We start from the raw sequence: 16,839 nt of genomic DNA on the forward strand, positions 1-16,839 counted from the left end.
GCCACCCTGTCCCGCAGCCCCAGGGACTCCCAAAAGCCCTTCCAGGGCCACTTGGTGCCATTTTGGGGTGAGAAAGGGGCGTTTCGGACAAAGCAGGGAGCGGAGGCGGCGGTTGGTGCAGCAGTTCCTTCCCGGCCGGTACAAAGGCAAAACAAACCGAAAGCGTGTCCGTGTCCGTGTCCGTGTCCGTGCCCATCCCGTGCCCGTGCCCGTGCCCGTGTCCGTGCCCACTCTCCTCCCATGGTTGTGGCACGGGGCGGGCACTGCCCGGGGGCACCGAGCCCCTCCCGCGCTGGGTCCCGCGGGCCCCCCAGCCCCGTTCCGGCTCGGTCCCATCTCGGCTCAGCCCGGGGGTCCCCCCGGTGCCCCGCTTGCCGCTGGCACGGGGCGATGGCTTTTCAGCTGGAAGAGCGGTGGCGGTGGCAGTGTGTCCGAGGTGCCACCTCCCGTGGTCTCTCTGTGCTGCCGGTGTCGCCGCGGTGGCTCAGCCCCGGCCCTGGTGCCCCGGGATGTCCCATCCCAGACGGATGGGTCGCTCCCCGGCGGTGGCATCACCCCCCGGCCCCGCGGGGTGCAGGGGGGTCCCCGGGCGGCGGGGGATGTGGCCAGGGGAGCCCGGGGCGGGATCCGGCCGGGGCGAAGCCGCGTGGAGGGGCTCAGTGGGGCTGTCACTTGTCACCGTCCCCCCGGGTACCCCGAAACCTGCCGTAGCACGAGACTGAAGCAAGCGAGCATGCGAGGGCGGGCGGAGAGGGACATCCTATTCACCGGGAGAGAGGGCCCCAAAGGCGGGGCTGGGGGCTGGAGGGGACACGCAGCGCGGGGAGGGGGGGGTGAGCTCGGTGACCCGCTCCGGGGGCGTGAGGGGACCCGTCCAGCCTCCGCCGCCACCCCAAAATCAGCATCCTCCTCTGGCCCGTCCCTGGGAGCATCCTTTGGTCGCCAGGAGCATCCTTGGTGGCGGGGCCCGCTGGCACCGGGGCGGGGGGAGCAGGATGCGGCCGGGAGGGGTCACACAGCGTCGCCTTCCCACTTTGGGCTTCCATGATGTCCGTTCGTCTGTCCGGAAGGGATTGGCAGGACACCGGGAGGAGCACGGGCGATGGCGGCGGCGTGGGGGGAATTTACATGGTACCGGGGGGGCTCCTGCCCCCATCTCCCCCCGGAGCCCCGCGTCCCTCGGGGGCGTCGATGCGGGGGATGTCCGGGCTCGGTTGGAATCGGGGGCGTCTCTCGAATCCCCCCGCAGCCGGAGGGAGATGGGGTGGGCGATGGCGGCCGGGGTGGGCGCGGGGTGGGCCGGCTCCGGCGCTACTCGATCACCATGCAGCACGGGAGGTGCTGGGAGAAGTACTTGAAGAGCTCCGGGGTGGCCCCGGGGCAGTTGGTGAGTTCCAGCTCCTCCAGCTCCTGCAGCTGCACCAGCCCCGACAGCCCCGTGGTGGTCAGCAAGGGGCAGCCTGCAAGGGGGCAGAGTGCTCTGTCAGCCCAGATCACCAGCATCCCCCAAAAACAGCATCCCCAACAAACAGGCACCAGCATCCCAGACCACCAAAATCCCCCCAAACAGAACCAAAGGGTCTGGATCTCAAAATCCCAGCACCTCAAACCTCACCATACCCAAAAGACAGAACCCCAAAAACCAGTGTGCTAAAAAAAAGTACCCCAAAACCCCAACACTACCAAAAAATCACTCAAAATATCAGCATCCAAAAAATCCAGCACTCAAAATTGCACACAAAAACCAGTACCTTAAAGCACCAGCACCCCAAAATACCAAGACCATCAAAATTAGCACCCAAAAAACTCCCACCAGAACCCAGAAAACCAGCATGCTAAAGAATAGTGCTCCAAAACACCTGCACCCCAAGGTCAGCCTAAAATCCCAAAATCTCAAAGCACCTGTATTAAAAAAAAACAAAACCAAAAGCAACAAACCAAAAAAGAGTGTCCCCCAGAACAACTCCTCAAAAACCAACTCCCCAGATGACTTGAATGGCAAAACCATAGCTCCCAAAACACCACCACCCCAAAAAACACTGCACCCCAGGAGCCCAGCATGGCTCTTTCCCCACAGCTGGGCTGGGTGCAGGTGCCTGCTGGCCTGGGGGGATGCTGGCTGTCCCCAGGCTGTCCCCAGGGCTCTCTCTGTCCCCATGCCCAGAGCCTCCCCAGCCCCTGGGGTCTCCGGTCCCTGGCAGAGGGTCAGGGTCTCACCAGCCAGCGAGAGCAGGCGCAGGCTGCCCATGCCCAGGAGGTGCTTCAGGCCAAAATCCTGCACCTGGAAAAGAAGATGGGATGGGGATGAGGGGGGGACAGTGGGGACAGCCACAGCACCAGGGCTCAGCATTGCCCAGCTGGGGTCGAGAATTGGTGCCAGGGCTGGGAACCTGAAGCAGGGTGCAGGATGCTGGGGCAGTGTGCTGGCTCTGGGTGCCAGGGCAGGGAACTGTGATGGGACAGGCTGCAGGGAGGGGAGCCTGAGCAGGATGTGGGATGTTGCAGCGGGATGCTGGGGCAGGATTTTGGGTGCAGGACCGGGGTACTGGCTCTGGACTGTGCGACAGGGAGCGGGGAGCCAGGGCAGGGAGCCTGCAGCAGGTACCGGCTCTGGGGATGCAGGGTCAGGGTGCCAGGGCTGAGTCCTGATGAGCTCACAGGAGCCCTCTGCTTCCTGGCACCAAGTCTTGGGGTCTTCAGCCAGCCCCGGGAGCCCGCCCCGAGCTCATGGCCCATGCCCAGGGAGGTGCCACCATGCCCTCTCTGCCGTGCCGAGCACAGCCGTGTTCCACACCTACCTGGCAGCACCAGCGCAGGTAGAGGCTCCGCAGGGATGACATGGTGGACAGGTAGCTGAGGCCGGTGTCGGTGATCCGCACGCACCTGCCGGGACACGGGGTGTCAGGGCCAGCTGGTCACCCGTGGGTGTCCCCAAACCATGGCCCCCATGCTGCACCCTCTGCTACAGCGCGGCTCAGCATGGCACGGCTTGGCACGGCATGGTTTGTCATGGGGTGACACGGCACAGCACAGCTCAACATGGCATGGCATGGCGTGCATGGCATGGCATGGCTCAGCACGGTATGGCATGACTTGGCATGGCTTGGCATAGCTTAGCATGGCATGGCATGGCCTGGCACGGCTCAACATGGCATGGCATGGCATGGCTTGGCACAGCACAGCACGGCTCAGCACAGCCCTTTACCTGTCGAGCACCAGCTCCTCCAGCTTGTGCAGGTCACAGGCGATGTACTCCAGGGCCATGTCGGTGATGCGGGGGCACCAGGACAGGTCGAGGCTGCGCAGCTTCCGCAGGTTCTCGGCCACCAGCTCCACTCCGTCATCCGTCACCTTGGAGCAGCCCGAGAGGCTGAGCACGCTCAGGTTGGGCAGGCTGTGCACCATGTTGACCACGCCGTGGTTGGTGATCTCCCAGCAGGAGTTGAGGCGCAGGGTGTGGGTGGTGTAGCCCTGCTTGGCGGTGAAGTAGGCGAGCGCCGTGTCCGTCACGTGGTAGGCTTGCAGGTTGAGCTCGGTCAGGTTGGGCAGGAGCTGCGAGATGGCGGCGATGGCGTCGTCGGCCACGTTGATGCAGTCGCTGACGCTCAGCGCCGTGATGCGGGCGTTGAGGCTGGACCACAGCCCGGCCTCCGTGAAGTCGTTGCAGCCCGACAGCTCCAGCCGCACCACGCCCTGCATCTGCTCCAGCATCACCTGCCGAGGGCAGCGGGTCAGGCCGTGCCAGGCACTGCCACCCACCCTCGTGTGTCCCTGGGTCCCCGCCCTGGTTCCCTCTGGGTGACTCCTCCCACTGCTCCCAGTCTTGCCTGGGTCCAGTCTTCGCCCCTGAGACCTCCCTGGCATGGGTTCAACGCCTGCCTTAGGGCACACCAGCATCAGTGGGGAATGGCAGGGCACAGGCAGGGACCCCTGGCTGCAGCCCCAGCACTGTGCCAGGTGCTGCTGGCAGGGTGGGGATTGATGCCGCTTCCAGAACAGGTGAGGTGTGCCCACAGAGCAGCTGGTGCTGTGTTTGGCCATGGCACAGGGCAAGGATCTCGGTGGGGACCTTGCCTAGACCCATGAATGGCCCCATCTCTATCACCTCAGCCCCTTGCTTGGGTGACCTCTTGCTGGGGAGCAGCCAGCCAAGCAGGAATGTCCTGTTCCCAGAGATTGTCACCCACTGTCACATCACTGCTCAGCAGCACGGCCACCTCACCTGGCCCTGCCTTCCTGCGGGGGTGAAGCCCCAACAGCCTCCTGACCTTGCACGGGCTGTGCCCATCCCACTGCCCAGACCTCAGGCAGGGACTCCCTGTGTTGCCAGCACCTGTGGGGTGGCCATGCCACCTCTCTGCTCCTTCACTGTGACAGGACCACTCTGGCCACGTGTGTGTCCCCAAGGCCACCAGGACTGACCCGCCACCAGCACACCTCAGCCACCCCGGTCACTTCAGCAGGGTCACCTACCTCCAACCCCGCATCTGTGATGGTCGACCTCTTAAGGCTCATGGACTTGACCCCCTTCTTGGAGAGGGGGTAGTTGTCAATGAACTCACAAATGTCCAGGTCAGAGACGCCCACGAGGCAGAAGCCGTCGAAGCCGCGGACGGCGAAGCCCTGCAGGCTGACGAACTCCTTCTCTCCCCCGGGCAGGACGTTGTAGAGCTCTTTGGTGTGCAGCACGGGCGTCAAGCCCACCCAGAACTTGGGCTGGTAGAGCACCCTCCGCCATGCCTTGCACACCTGCGCCAGCACGCACTTCTCGCACGCCGAAAAGTACCAGAACAAGCGGTTGAGGATCTTCTCGTCCACGGCCAGCTGCCTCTCCGAGGGCGAGCCCGGCAGCTGCTCCGGGGAGGGCTGCTCCGAGCCCTCGCTGGCGTTCAGTCCCACCAAGGAAGCGCCGGGAGGGGAGGAGACGCTGGCCAGGGTGGCCAAGGAGAGCGGGGAGGCCAGGCTGGGGATGGGCAGGTCGCTGCGGTGGGCTAAGGCCGGGCTGAGGATGGCAGGCACGGAGGAAGGCTGGCACAGGCGGTTTTTCACAGCGGGGGTGCCTTTGGTGATGCTGGCGGAGCCGAGGCCGTTGGCTTGCGTGGGGATCTTCACCAGTCCATTGCGGGGCAAACATGGGGGCTTGGTGTCGCCGTTTCTCGGGTTCGACATCTTCCACAGGTGTCTCTGTAACGCAGGGTGTGGGGTCAGGGGCTGTGGGTCTGCTCAGGGGGTGGTTGTGGCTGGGGGAGGTGGTGGCACCAGGGAGGGGGGAGACCCTGGGGGCCCTGAGCAGGGTGGCACATGGGATCAGGTGGCACAGCCACACAGAGCAGGCTGCATGGCCCTGGTGCCCCCTGTGATGAGCGATGGATGGGGATTTGTCCCTGGGTATTCACATCCCTCTCTGAGCCTAGAAACAAGCATGGCTAGTGGCAGACAGAGAAGGATCCACAGGCTGGTTTGGGTTGTAAGGGACCTCAAAGCCCATCTCATTCCACATCCATGCCATGGCCAGGGACTCCTTCCACCATCCCAGGGTGCTCCAGCCTGGCCTTGGGCACTGCCAGGGATGCAGGGGCAGCCCCAGCTGCTCTGGGCACCCTGTGCCAGGGCCTGCCCACCCTCCCAGGGAACAATTCCTAATTCCCAAGATCCCATCCAGCCCTGCCCTCTGGCAGTGGGAGCCATTCCCTGTGTCCTGTCCCTCCATGCCTTGTCCCCAGTCCCTCTCCAGCTCTCCTGGAGCCCCTTCAGGCCCTGCAAGGGGCTCTGAGGTGTCCCTGGAGCCTTCTCCTCTCCAGGTGAGCACCCCCAGCTCTCCCAGCCTGGCTCCAGAGCAGGGGGCTCCAGCCCCCTGTGTGATTTTGAGGAGGGCGGTGGGCAGAGGCAGAGGAGCAGAGCTGCCCGTGCCCACTGTGCCCGCCAAGCCCTCAGCAGTGAGCCTGTGCCAGCCCTAGTGGAGCCTCAAGGCAGCCGGGCAGCACCCGGCAACCCAGGCCAATAAATATTGCAGTGGCAGCAAGGCTGGCTTCCCAAGGGCCCCCCTCACCCACCATCCATTATTCAACGCATTTCCCTCTATAAATATGGAGCTGAATTATTGATGGGGGCTCAGCCCCCTCCCCCTGCCCAGCCAGGGCCTGGCACAGGGCCCTGCCCGGCTGCTGCCTGCTCTGCCCACACCCCTCGTGCCAATGCCACACCAAACCCTGCCAAAAAGCTGATCCTGGCAACCCCTGTGGGCACAAGGAGCTGAAGCACGGGAATGCAGCTTGCAGTGCATGGAGCAGGGCACAGGGAGCTCCCCTGAAGGCCCAAGGGGTGGTTGGCATCTCCATGCATCAGTGACAGGAGCTGGGGACCTTCCTGCCTGCCAGCTCTTCCCAGACCCGAGATTAAAGCAAGGGGATTATCACAGCTGCTTGATTTGGGATGGAGAAAGTCAATCCCTGGTGGAGGGGCACCGAGGGAAGGGCATCCTGCTCATGTCCAAGCTCTGTGGTCCCTGAGCCTGGAAGCAGGATGCAGCCTGCAGACCCCCTGCTGCTGCCCATCCCTTTCACTCTCACAGCATCCCTTGTGGGAATCCACAAAATCAGAGGGTTTGGGGAAAGCTGCAAAAGGCAGGCCTCAGAGACAGCAGAATGGAGCTAAGCAAGAGCCACAAGATTGGTCAGCAGAAAAATTATGTAAAATGTAGAAAAGTAAGGACAAATAGAACAATGGTCTGTGTATTAAGGCTTGTCTAGAATAACCCCCTAAGCTACAGAAAAGTTTATCTAGCAAGATATTAGGAAGTTTGAAGCTTAATAATGGAGCTCTGTGCATTGTGTTTTAGGGCTCACAAGCAGGTATTGTATCCAAAATAAGCAAGCATTGTTTACCCAAAGGTACCTGTGCTTATAGTGGTTGGATGGAACTACTGTCAATGTGCTTTTGCTTTGTGGGATTGGTCAGAAAACTCTTAAAGTGAGTTGTAACATTGAGTTCTGTGTCTGCTGCCTGGGATGTGAGCTGATGGCATCTTCCCATTGTCACAACCATGTAATGAGGCTGATGCTGGAAAATCAAACAGCTCAAGGCACATTCCTAGCAGTCCCGTCCCGTTGGTGATTTGTACACAGTCCCCGGCCAGCGATATCCCTGGCCTCATCCAGCTCTCCTGGAGCACCCAGGGAGGGCACAGCCACCCAAACAGGAGCTCAACAGCACAGCCAGGTGCCGGTGGCACAGCTGGAGAAGCCGCGGGATGCAGGGCACACCTGGCATGCAGGGCACAGGGCACACTCCCGTTCCCGGCACAGGGCTGGGGGCGCCGCGGTGCCAGCAGCCAGCCCGGCTCGGTGGCCGCGTCCCGCCGCGATGCAGCCCCCGGGGATGAGCCCAGCCCTGTGCAGACAGCCTGGCGCCGCTCCCGGCTCGGATGCAGCCGCTGCTGCCTCCGCTCACGCCGCCCCACGGCGGAGCCGGGCCGCCGGTGCTTGGACGTGTGTTAAATTCGCTTGAAAGCAGGAGAAGGGGAGGGGAGAGAAGGGAGAAACTCGAAACCAGCGGCTCGGCTGCAATTAGGGAGGTAAACAGAACGTGCAGCGGGTGTCTCACAGAGCACAAACCCAAACAGACAATGGCCAGGTGGCACGGGAAGCTGTCACTGCAGCGAGTGGCACCGAGCCCCGGAGCTGCTGGGCACGGGGACAGGGCAGGAGGTGGCACCGAGCCCCGGAGCCGCTGGGCACGCTGGCTGGCCCCGGGTATGGGGAAGATGAAACAGGAAAGCCTTATAAATATGATTGCCTGGCAAAAGATTTTGAGAATATAGAAACTACAAGCAAGATTGAAATGAAAGCAAGCTTTGAGATCCCTCAGTTACTGAACAACTAGAAAACAACAGTGTGGCTGGCTGAAGGTGGTCCCCTTTTGATGGAACAATACCCTCTGCTTGCAGACAGCTCCAAGGGTCAGAGCAGACCCTACAGCTTGGCAGAAGGGGCCCAAAGAGGAGTTTATAGGGTTTAAAATGTAACACAGTGTGGTAATGTAATGATTCTTATAGGCTGTATGTAAATGCTATAGGATTTGTATCTTATACTAGATTGGTTAGTGAGAATTGGAATATTCAACACAGAAGAAGATTTATTGTATTGGAACGGGAACCTTGCTCTCTTACCCTCTTACTCTCTTACCCTCTTACTCTCTTACCCTCTTACTCTCTTACCCTTTCATCCTCTCTGCCCCTCTCTTCTCTCAGGCCTGCTCTGAGCTGTGGCTGGCAGCTCCCAGCAGGGCCCTGCCCCCAGGCCCTTTGCAATGAACCCCAAGTTCCTGACCTGGCTGCAGAGATCTCTGTGTCCGTCCCAGCTGTGCTACTCCCGACACTCCGACACCGGGGACAGGGCAGGTGGTGGCACTGAGCCCCAGATCTGCTGGGCATGGGGACAGGGCAGGTGGTGGCACCGAGCCCGGGAGCCTCTGGGCACGCTGGCCAACCCTGGGGACAGGGCAGGTGGTGGCAGAGGGGAGCCCAGGGCCTCGGCAGCCCGAGGGGACACTCACAGCAGGACACAGATGCTGACAAGTCGCCGGACTCACAGCAGCCAGCAGGAGGTTTTGGCACCACGTCCAACCTGCTCAGAGCTCAGCTGGTCCCCGAGGCTGAGCTCAGGGGGCTCAGGGGGATCGGGGAGGGGGGCTCAGGGGGGCTCAGGGGGGCTCGGGGGGCTCAGGGGGCTCAGGGGGCTCAGGGGGGCTCAGGGGGGCTCAGGGGGGCTTAGGGGGCTCAGGGGGCTCAGGGGGGCTCAGGGGGGCTCGGGGGGCTCAGGGATTCCCTGGAAAGCTGAGCCAGGCCCCCTGCCCAGGGGGCTCAGGCTGCCTGAACAGAGCACAGAAATCCCGAACCTTGAATGAGCCTGAAGTCACTTCAAAGAGAAAAACAGAGAGAGATTCGAGTCTCTGGGCACAGGAGGATCTGGACAGCGGTGGGGGGAAGCCAGGCAGGCATTTCTCTCTGGGGAGATGAGCAGGGAAGAATTTGGGTGCTCCCACCACCCCCAGGCACTGAATTGTGCTTGGGGAAAGACCCCAGTGTGGAGAGGAAGGGCCGGGAGGGGAGGGGTCCAGTAGCTACTGTCTCTGGCACCAAGAGGCAGGGCTGGCATCTGCCCTCCTGTGCCATGGGAGGGCCCCAGCCTGCAGCCAGGAGCCCCCCAGCTCCTGCAGCCCAGGGCTGAGGCCACAATGCTCTGATGTTCAAAGTGACGCTGCCACAGCCCCTGGGGGACACAGCTGTGAGTGCAGGGACACCCAGAGCCTGCCCTGTGCCTCCCCAGACACTCCCAGAGACAGCAGATGGACACACAAACCCAAAGCTGTCTGTCTTGGAGGTGTCAGCACAGACTCTCCCAGATGTTCCAGCAGTTCCATGAACACTTCCAAACGTTTTTTGGCCACTCCAAAGCAACAGGAGAGCAGAGATTTGTCCCTTTCCCTTCTCCCTGTCATCTCAGTGTTTGCAGATTGCATGACTGGGCCAAGCACACCATCATCATCATCATCATCATCAGGATTGTTCAGCACTTGGTGCAACCCCCCTTGCTCTGGGGTCCCACAGGAAGGGCCCACATTTGCAGCCCCTCTGTCTCAGCCCCCTTTGCTCTCTCACAGGGAGGCCTCTCCCAGCAGTGGAGTGTCAGCCCCAGCCCAGTGGGAGAAAACCTGACAGGAGCAAAGGCCAGAGCCCTCCAGCCTCCCGAATCCACTGCAGGGTGCACAGTTCTCAGGCTACGTCACTGGCAGGGAGGTTTGGGGGGGTTTGTCACCCACGGAAGCGATGATGCAGTGCTGGGGGGCGGGTTTGACGCAGGAAGAGAGAAGCAAGCCCGGGTCTGAGAGCCTGGCACCACAAACACTGCACTGTGAGGATGCTGGGATCAACGGGATGGAAACTGCCTGGAAAACAGAGCCTGCCCAACCTGTTGGCGAGTTTACTGTCTGCACGTGGTAGTGCAGAGGGATGAGGGCCTTGAGACACGGCAGGGCCATCAGCCCCCCTGTTAGTGCACGGCCTGGGAGAGCCCCGGCTCCTGAGCAGTTATCCTGTGCAGCAGGGATCGGGCTGGGCTCCAGGACAGCCGGGCTGGAGCCGGACCGGAGGCCCGGGGAGATCCCGGGTTGGCCGGCGTGGGAGCCCCCGGGACCGCGGGCGTGCTGGGTCAGCACCGAGGACAGCAGCCCTGGTCATTGGTCCCGGTCAGCACCGGGGACAGCAGCCCCGGTCACCGGTCCCAGTCAGCACCAGGGACAGCAGCCCCGGTCATTGGTCCCGGTCAGCACCGAGGACAGCAGCCCCGGTCATTGGTCCCGGTCAGCACCGAGGACAGCAGCCCTGGTCATTGGTCCCGGTCAGCACCGAGGACAGCAGCCCTGGTCATTGGTCCCGGTCAGCACCGCGGACAGCAGCCCCGGTCACCGGTCCCGGTCAGCACCGGGGACAGCGGGCTGTGCCGGTCAGCACCGAGGACAGAGGCCCCGGTCATTGGTCCCGATCAGCACCGGGGACAGAGGCCATCGTCCATCGGTCCCGGATGTCAGCACCCCGGCCAGCGGTCCCGGTCAGCAGCTCCGGTCATTCGGTCCCCAGTCATTCAGTCCGAGGACAGCGGCCCCAGCGAGCGGCCCCGGTCAGCACCACGGTCAGAGACCCCGGTCGCTCGGTCCCGGTAAGCACCGCGGACAGCGGCTCCGGTGAGCGGCCCCGGTCCATCTGTCCCCGTCAGCACCGGGCACAGCGGCCCCCCCAAGGACACCGCACCCGTGTCCCCCCCAGCATCCGGCCCTGTCGCGCCGGGCCCTGGGAGGGAGGATCCAGCCCTGCCCCACCGACTCCTTGTAAAGGAATCTCCATCACCCCTCAGGGCCCTGCCAAGATCCAGCATTGCTCCAACAGATCCTTGTCAGAGATCCCACTGTAACCCAGCAGGCAGAGCTGCTGCTGCCCCAGCAGATCCCAGGGAGAATCCATGACTGCCCCGCAGACTCCCCGTGACACCCTGCTGCCACCCAGCCGGTCCCTGCAGCCCCGCTGCTGCCCCCGGCCCCCTCGGAGCCTTCTTATCGCCCTGCCAGGACCCAGAGCTGCTGCCAAAGGGCTTCAGGTGGCAGAGCTGTGCGGAGCGAGCAGCCATCGCTGCCTGCTCACACTCACACACCCACGGGGTGTGCACACACACAACACACACACATGCACGGGATGGACACACAAACCAGGCTCACACTCACATACCCACGGGATTCACACACACACACACAATCCCACTCACACTCACACTCACACGAGATGTGCACACAAGCCCTGCTCACACATTCACACAGGATGCACTCACAAGCCCGGCTCACATACACCCACGTGATGCACACACACACTCACACTCACATGAGATGTGCACACAAGCCCTGCTCACACTCACACTCACACAGGATGCACTCACAAGCCCGGCTCACGTACACCCACGGGATGCACACACACTCACACTCACTCACACGGGATACACACACACACACTCACACACACACACACAAGCCCCGCTCACACTCACACTCACACTCACACAACCCCTCTCACACTCTCAGCGCGGCCGGGGCCGCCTCGTGCACGCGCTGCCGGGGTTGCATCAGCTGAATTCATTACCCGTCTATTTTTACTAATGCAGCAAATCAAGTCGCTCCACGGGCGGAGCGCACAGCCCGGCAAGGAGCGCTGTGCCGAGCACGGGGCCCGGCCTTTGTGCAGCCTCCGGGGGGCTGAGCTCGCTGGGGCTGCCCCGGGCAGTGGCGGGGCCGGAGCCGAGCCCGGAGCACAGGGCAGCGATGAACACATGAGCACATCCCCCTGCGGAGCTGCTGTGCGGCTGCTGCTGCTGCTGCCCCCGGCTCTGACCCCGCTGGATCAGAACGCTGCCCAGCACCCAGCCCCAGTCTGGGTCTCTTCAGGGGCTTTGGGTCACCCCAGCAGTGCAGAGGAGCTGCTGGAGGCTCTGGAGGAGCCACTGGCTCTGCTGGAGATGGAGGGGCAGTGGAGAGATGCTCCACTGGAGATGCTGTGCCTGTGTGTGTGTGTGTGTGTGTGTGCACAGGTGGATTTGGGCTCCAGCCTCAGCACTCACACAGGTGAGTGGGACAGAGGCTCGGAGCACAGCTCCAAGCTCAGTGCTGCCTCTTCCTTGCTGCACAATCCAGGAATTCGGGGTAGGGAAGGGCCTTGCCTCTCCACCTGGCCCTGCAGAGCTGCTGTTTGTGTGATGGGAGCTGGGAACCTCCCTCCTGGGGCTGCCCTGAGAGCTTCTGGGGAGACCCAAGGGCTGAGAGCAGCTTTCCTGCTCCCTTGATGGCTCCCAGCGGTGCCAAGGAGCTCATCCCACCTTGCAGTGGATAAAGAAGCTTAGGAGGGGCTGGGAAATGACTGGTTGGAGTCCCACTGCTGGGGCTGCTGCTCTCAGTGCCAGCCAGGCTGGTGAATCCGTCGTTGGCTCTTGCAGAGGAGCTGTCACAGTAGGAACCCCCAGCACTGAGATCTCTCGGGTGCCACAGCCTTCCCAAAGGTCAGGCTCAGGATTTGCAGGGTTGGCCCCATCCCCAGGGAGCTGGGAAAAGCTGGCTGAGGTGCCAGCACCAAGCTCTGCTCAGGTCCCCACTGCTACTGGGAGATGCAGCTCCTGTCTGGGGGCACTGGGAGATGCAGCTCCTGTCTGGGGGCACTGGGAGATGCAGCTCCTGTCCCCAGCCCTCAGTGTGGGGGGGAGGCAGAGCTCCAGCCCCAAGCAAAACTTCCTCCCAACAGGGCTCCCTCTGACCACCAAGCCCCTCCTGCAGCAGCTTTCAGCCTCTCTGCTGAACCCCCTTCTCCCAGAGACAGCAAATTCTGACCTCTCTCCTTTCCCCAGGCAGCCCCCTGTCCCCTTGGGAGGAATCCCCCACCCAAAAGGAGCACGGGAGGGACAGACTGAGGGCAGAGCTGGAGCCCTGCTCCCTTCCCCTCCAGCCTCCCCTGGAGATCTTTGCTCACACACCATGGAAGGATGTTTGTGCTCAAGCCAAGCTTCCCCCTGCTCCCCTCTGGCCAAGGCAAGGAGGAGAGGGAGCAGCTCCTCGTGTGCTGGATCCTGCCCAGCCTGGCCTCCTCTCACTGCAAGCACAGCCAGAGCCCAGTGACAGCTCCCAGAGTGTCCCAGCCCTTCCCTCTGCCCAGGAAGGGCTGAAATGCACCATCCCCTGAGGAGCCAGGAGCCAGGGGAGCTGTCTCTGAGCACAGGATGTGGATGAGCTCCTCAGGTCCTGCTGGGATTTGTGCCTGCCCAAACCCTTCACCCCCCCAGGCACAGTGACAGCCACACAAGCACTGATGGCACTGATGGCACTGATGGCACTGATGGCACTGATGGCCCTCTGCCCCTGGGCTTGGGGTCTGGCTGGGACCTGGGCCTGGGGTCAAGCAGGGGCCCTTGGCACGAGGCTGGTGGGACACCAGGGCAGGCAGTGTCCAGCCATGGCACTCCTTGGTGGGCTGTGGGTGCCAAATGCCAGCACGGGCTCCAAAAGCCTTCAGGCACCATCCTGATCCTGCTCCCAGCACAATCTCCCGGTCTCCTGCTTCCCCTGTCCTAGAGCTGGGCATGGATCACCCCTCCAGCAGGGAGAAACCCTGGAGGAACGGGTCCTGCTGAGCTGTGCCCTCCCCAGACCCTCCCTCCTCATCCCTGAGCTCCTCCCTGAGCCCCAGAGCACCCAGCACACGTGGCTGTCCCCGTGGCAGGTGGGCAGAGGTTGGGAGGGGGATGCTGCCAAGGAGCTCTGCTGCCTGCACAGCCAGCGCTGCTCCCTCCCACACCAGCAGCCCCCACTCGCCTCCCAGATCCCCTCTCTGGGTGCAGCTCCTGCACAGGCACTGCTGGGAGCTGCACGAGATGGGAGATGGGGACACAGCTCCAGGCAGGACGAGGTGGCTTTGCCATGGAGCTGCTGAGCCAGGCACAGCTTAAATCTGCAGAGCAGAGGGGCAGGATCCAACCTCCAAACTCCAAGTGCTCCCACTCCTGTTGTCCTTCTGTCCGGCCACCTCCCCACAGGATGGTCAACAACGGCTGTGACCCCACGGGAGGGGACAAGGGAACCCTTTCCCCACTCTCACCTTACCCTGGCCCGAGTGAGGGTCACCCCTTCCCCAGGAGCAGGATTTGGGGGGGCAGGAGGGTCCCAGTGCCAGGGGTGCCTGTCCTGCTGCTCCCCTGTGCCCTGCAGCTGCTGGCACAGGGAGGGGAGCAGGCAAAGGGATCGATGTGGGGGAAGCCAGCTCGGGGAAAAATAGATATCTAGCTCATTAAAAATGGATGCTTGAGCGAGTCCTCCCCACTCCAAAGCCACCTCCCTCCCTCTTCCTGGTAGCCAGAGTGAAATCAGCACCCAGCTTCAGAGGAGGGGAGCTGCCAGCACGGCACGGTGCTCGCTCTGTGCCCGCTGCTGCCAGCCTGCTCAGCACCCTGGGGTGCTGTGCCCCGAGACCCCCAGAGCCTGGGCACAGGGTGGGCATGGAGAGGGTCAGCCAGGAGCATCCCTGCTGCAGGGACTGCCACGCTCCTGCCTTCCCTGCCCAGGCACTGCCACGTCCCAGGGGCACCAGCAGATGCCAGAGAGGCACCACCTCAGCCCAGTGCCCCATGGCACCCCTGGGCCCCACATGGCCAAGACCTTGGGGGTATCTCGCTGCTTGCTGCCAGAACCCCGTGCCTCAGTTTCCCCATCTGTGCTCAGCCCCAGCCATTCCATGGGCTCGAGTCTGCCTGGTCCCCAGCCCCTCGCCATCCTCCCCACCAAAACAAACTCAGTCTTCCCATCCTGGACTGATGGGAGATCCATGGATCCATGCTGGGGTCTGCAGGACCCCGCTGTGGGGCTCAGCCCCCTTGGTTCCATCCCATCCAGGGCCTTCCCCTGCCTCCATCCCCTGGGCTCTGGGAATGGGGGAGGCTGCCCCTGTCCCCCATCCCTTGGCTGGTGTCCCCCTGCATCCACAGAAAGCCACACCAAGCTTTTGGGGTGTTTGGGTGTTTGAGCGCAGCCTCGGGGATGCCAACGGTGCCACCAGGGAGGACAAGAGGAATTTTAGAGGCTGGCAGCAGAGGTGGAAAGGGGCAAACATCAACCCCACACTGGGACATCCATGTCCCTACAGCGATGTGCCCTTCCACCCCCATCTCAGAATTTTAGAGGAATTTTAGAGGCTGGCAGCAGAGGTGGAAGGGGGCAAACATCAACCCCACACTGGGACATCCATGTCCCTACAGCGATCGCCCTTCCACCCCCATCCCAGAGCAGCCCTGCATCCCGCGGGATGCCCCTGATCCCCCTTTCCCTGTCTTCCCCACCCGCTGCTGCCCGGCCATGCTGGGGGGGGACGGACACACAGAGCACATCCCCTCACCCCCACATCCCCCTCCCCACACCGAGGGGGCGGAGGGGGCAGCATCACCGGCCCGGGGGAGGCTCACACCGACCACCATCCTCGGCCGAGGCACCGGGAGGCGGGGGCGGAGGGGGGGCACCGGACCGGGAGCCCCGGGGCCGGGCCGGCTCCGCTGCCGTTATATAACGCGGCTCCATGATGCGGGATGCGGCTGGGGGCGGCTGCGGTGCCGGTGCCGGTGCCGCTATCGGTACCGATACCGATAGAACAGGCACCGGCACCGACCCCGGCATCGGCATCGACCCCGGCACTGGCTTTGTGTCGGAAAGGCTTTTCCCGAGCGGCTCTTACCTCCAGCCCTGTCTCCCGAAGCTCATGCCATGCCTTGCGCCCGTCTTCTTTCGGTTGCAGCAAAAAATCCCACCGGCAAGAAAACGGCAAATAATCCCCCCAAAAATCCCCGTTGGCAAAGGGGCCGGATCCCGCCCGGCCCCCGCCCCAACCCCGCGAAACAACAGGAAAAATAAGCGGGGAGTGGAGGGGGGGAATGGGGCCGGATCCGGATCCGGGGGGATGGAGAAGGGGGGCCCTGCTGCCAGCCAGCCCCGGGAGCGGGGAGCACACGCACACGCGCGTTCGCACACACGCACACGCGTGTCACCGGCCGAGCCCGTTAAAGGGACACCGACACCGGCAGCGATAATGGAGCGGCGGCAGCGGCACCGGGAGAGGCGAGGTGAGGGTGCGGGACACGGGAATGGGGCTGGGCTGGCAGCTGGGAGTGCAGGGAGAGAGGGTGGTGGGTGGGGGAATGCAGGGGTGGAAGGATGGGGGATGGAGGGAGGGATGGATGGAAGGATGGAGGGGGGGATGGAGAGGTGGAAGGATCGAAGGAGGGATGGAAAAATGGAGGGAAGAATGGAGAGGTGGAGGGAGAAATGGATGGAGGGAAGAATGGAGAGATGAGGATGGAGGGGTTGGAGAGGATGGAGGAATGAAGGAATGGAGGGAAGAATGGTGAGAGGAAGGGATGGAGGGGTGGAGGAGGAAATGGAAGCATGGATGGAGGATGGAGGGATTGAGGGAGGGATGGGGTGGCTGGAGAAATGGAGGGAGGGAGGGTTGGAAGGCTGAACGCAGGGATGGGTGGAAGGCTGGATGGACAGACGGATGCTTGCTCTGGCTCTCTCCCCAGCAGGGCATGGCAGGCTGGAGATCCTGGTGCAGATCCTGCTGCAGACCCTGCTCACCCCGGCAGCCACCCCGGGCTCTGTGACAGCCCCTGGGGCACAGCGACGACACTGGGCCCTGTGCCAGGACCCCCAGGGGCAGCAGGCACCCAGGCCAGGCTGCTGTGCCCACATCCTGGGGGGATCACCCAGGCCATG

At 63.0% G+C, this 16,839-nt stretch overlaps 1 protein-coding gene across 1 annotated transcript; it reads right to left on the minus strand.

Annotated features, from left to right (window-relative positions):
* Positions 1 to 111: 111 nt before the first annotated feature.
* Positions 112 to 16,190, minus strand: FBXL16 (F-box and leucine rich repeat protein 16). Its single transcript, XM_071444501.1, has 6 exons — positions 15,803 to 16,190; positions 4,474 to 5,184; positions 3,206 to 3,714; positions 2,799 to 2,883; positions 2,218 to 2,281; positions 112 to 1,460 (listed from the first exon to the last, which is right to left on the minus strand). Exons 2-6 carry the CDS (start codon positions 5,167 to 5,169, stop codon positions 1,312 to 1,314), a joined length of 1,503 nt encoding a protein of 500 aa, XP_071300602.1. The 5' UTR covers positions 5,170 to 5,184; positions 15,803 to 16,190; the 3' UTR covers positions 112 to 1,311.
* Between the last annotated feature and the right edge of the window lie 649 nt (positions 16,191 to 16,839).

Source organism: Agelaius tricolor, unplaced genomic scaffold, assembly GCF_023055355.1.
Source record: "Agelaius tricolor isolate 1412-34295 unplaced genomic scaffold, bAgeTri1.0.p SCAF_19, whole genome shotgun sequence".
Classification (NCBI taxonomy): Eukaryota; Metazoa; Chordata; class Aves; order Passeriformes; family Icteridae; genus Agelaius; species Agelaius tricolor.

What these genes read in the sequence shown, in the direction of transcription:
- FBXL16 (XM_071444501.1), bottom strand. Translation starts at nt 5,169, where the DNA reads ATGTCGAACCCGAGAAACGGCGACACCAAGCCCCCATGTTTGCCCCGC. An exon ending in TCACAGATGCGGGGTTGGAG is followed by an intron (nt 3,715 to 4,473) that starts GTAGGTGACCCT and finishes TGCCCTCGGCAG; the next exon opens with GTGATGCTGGAGCAGATGCA. An exon ending in GAGGAGCTGGTGCTCGACAG is followed by an intron (nt 2,884 to 3,205) that starts GTAAAGGGCTGT and finishes GTGTCCCGGCAG; the next exon opens with GTGCGTGCGGATCACCGACA.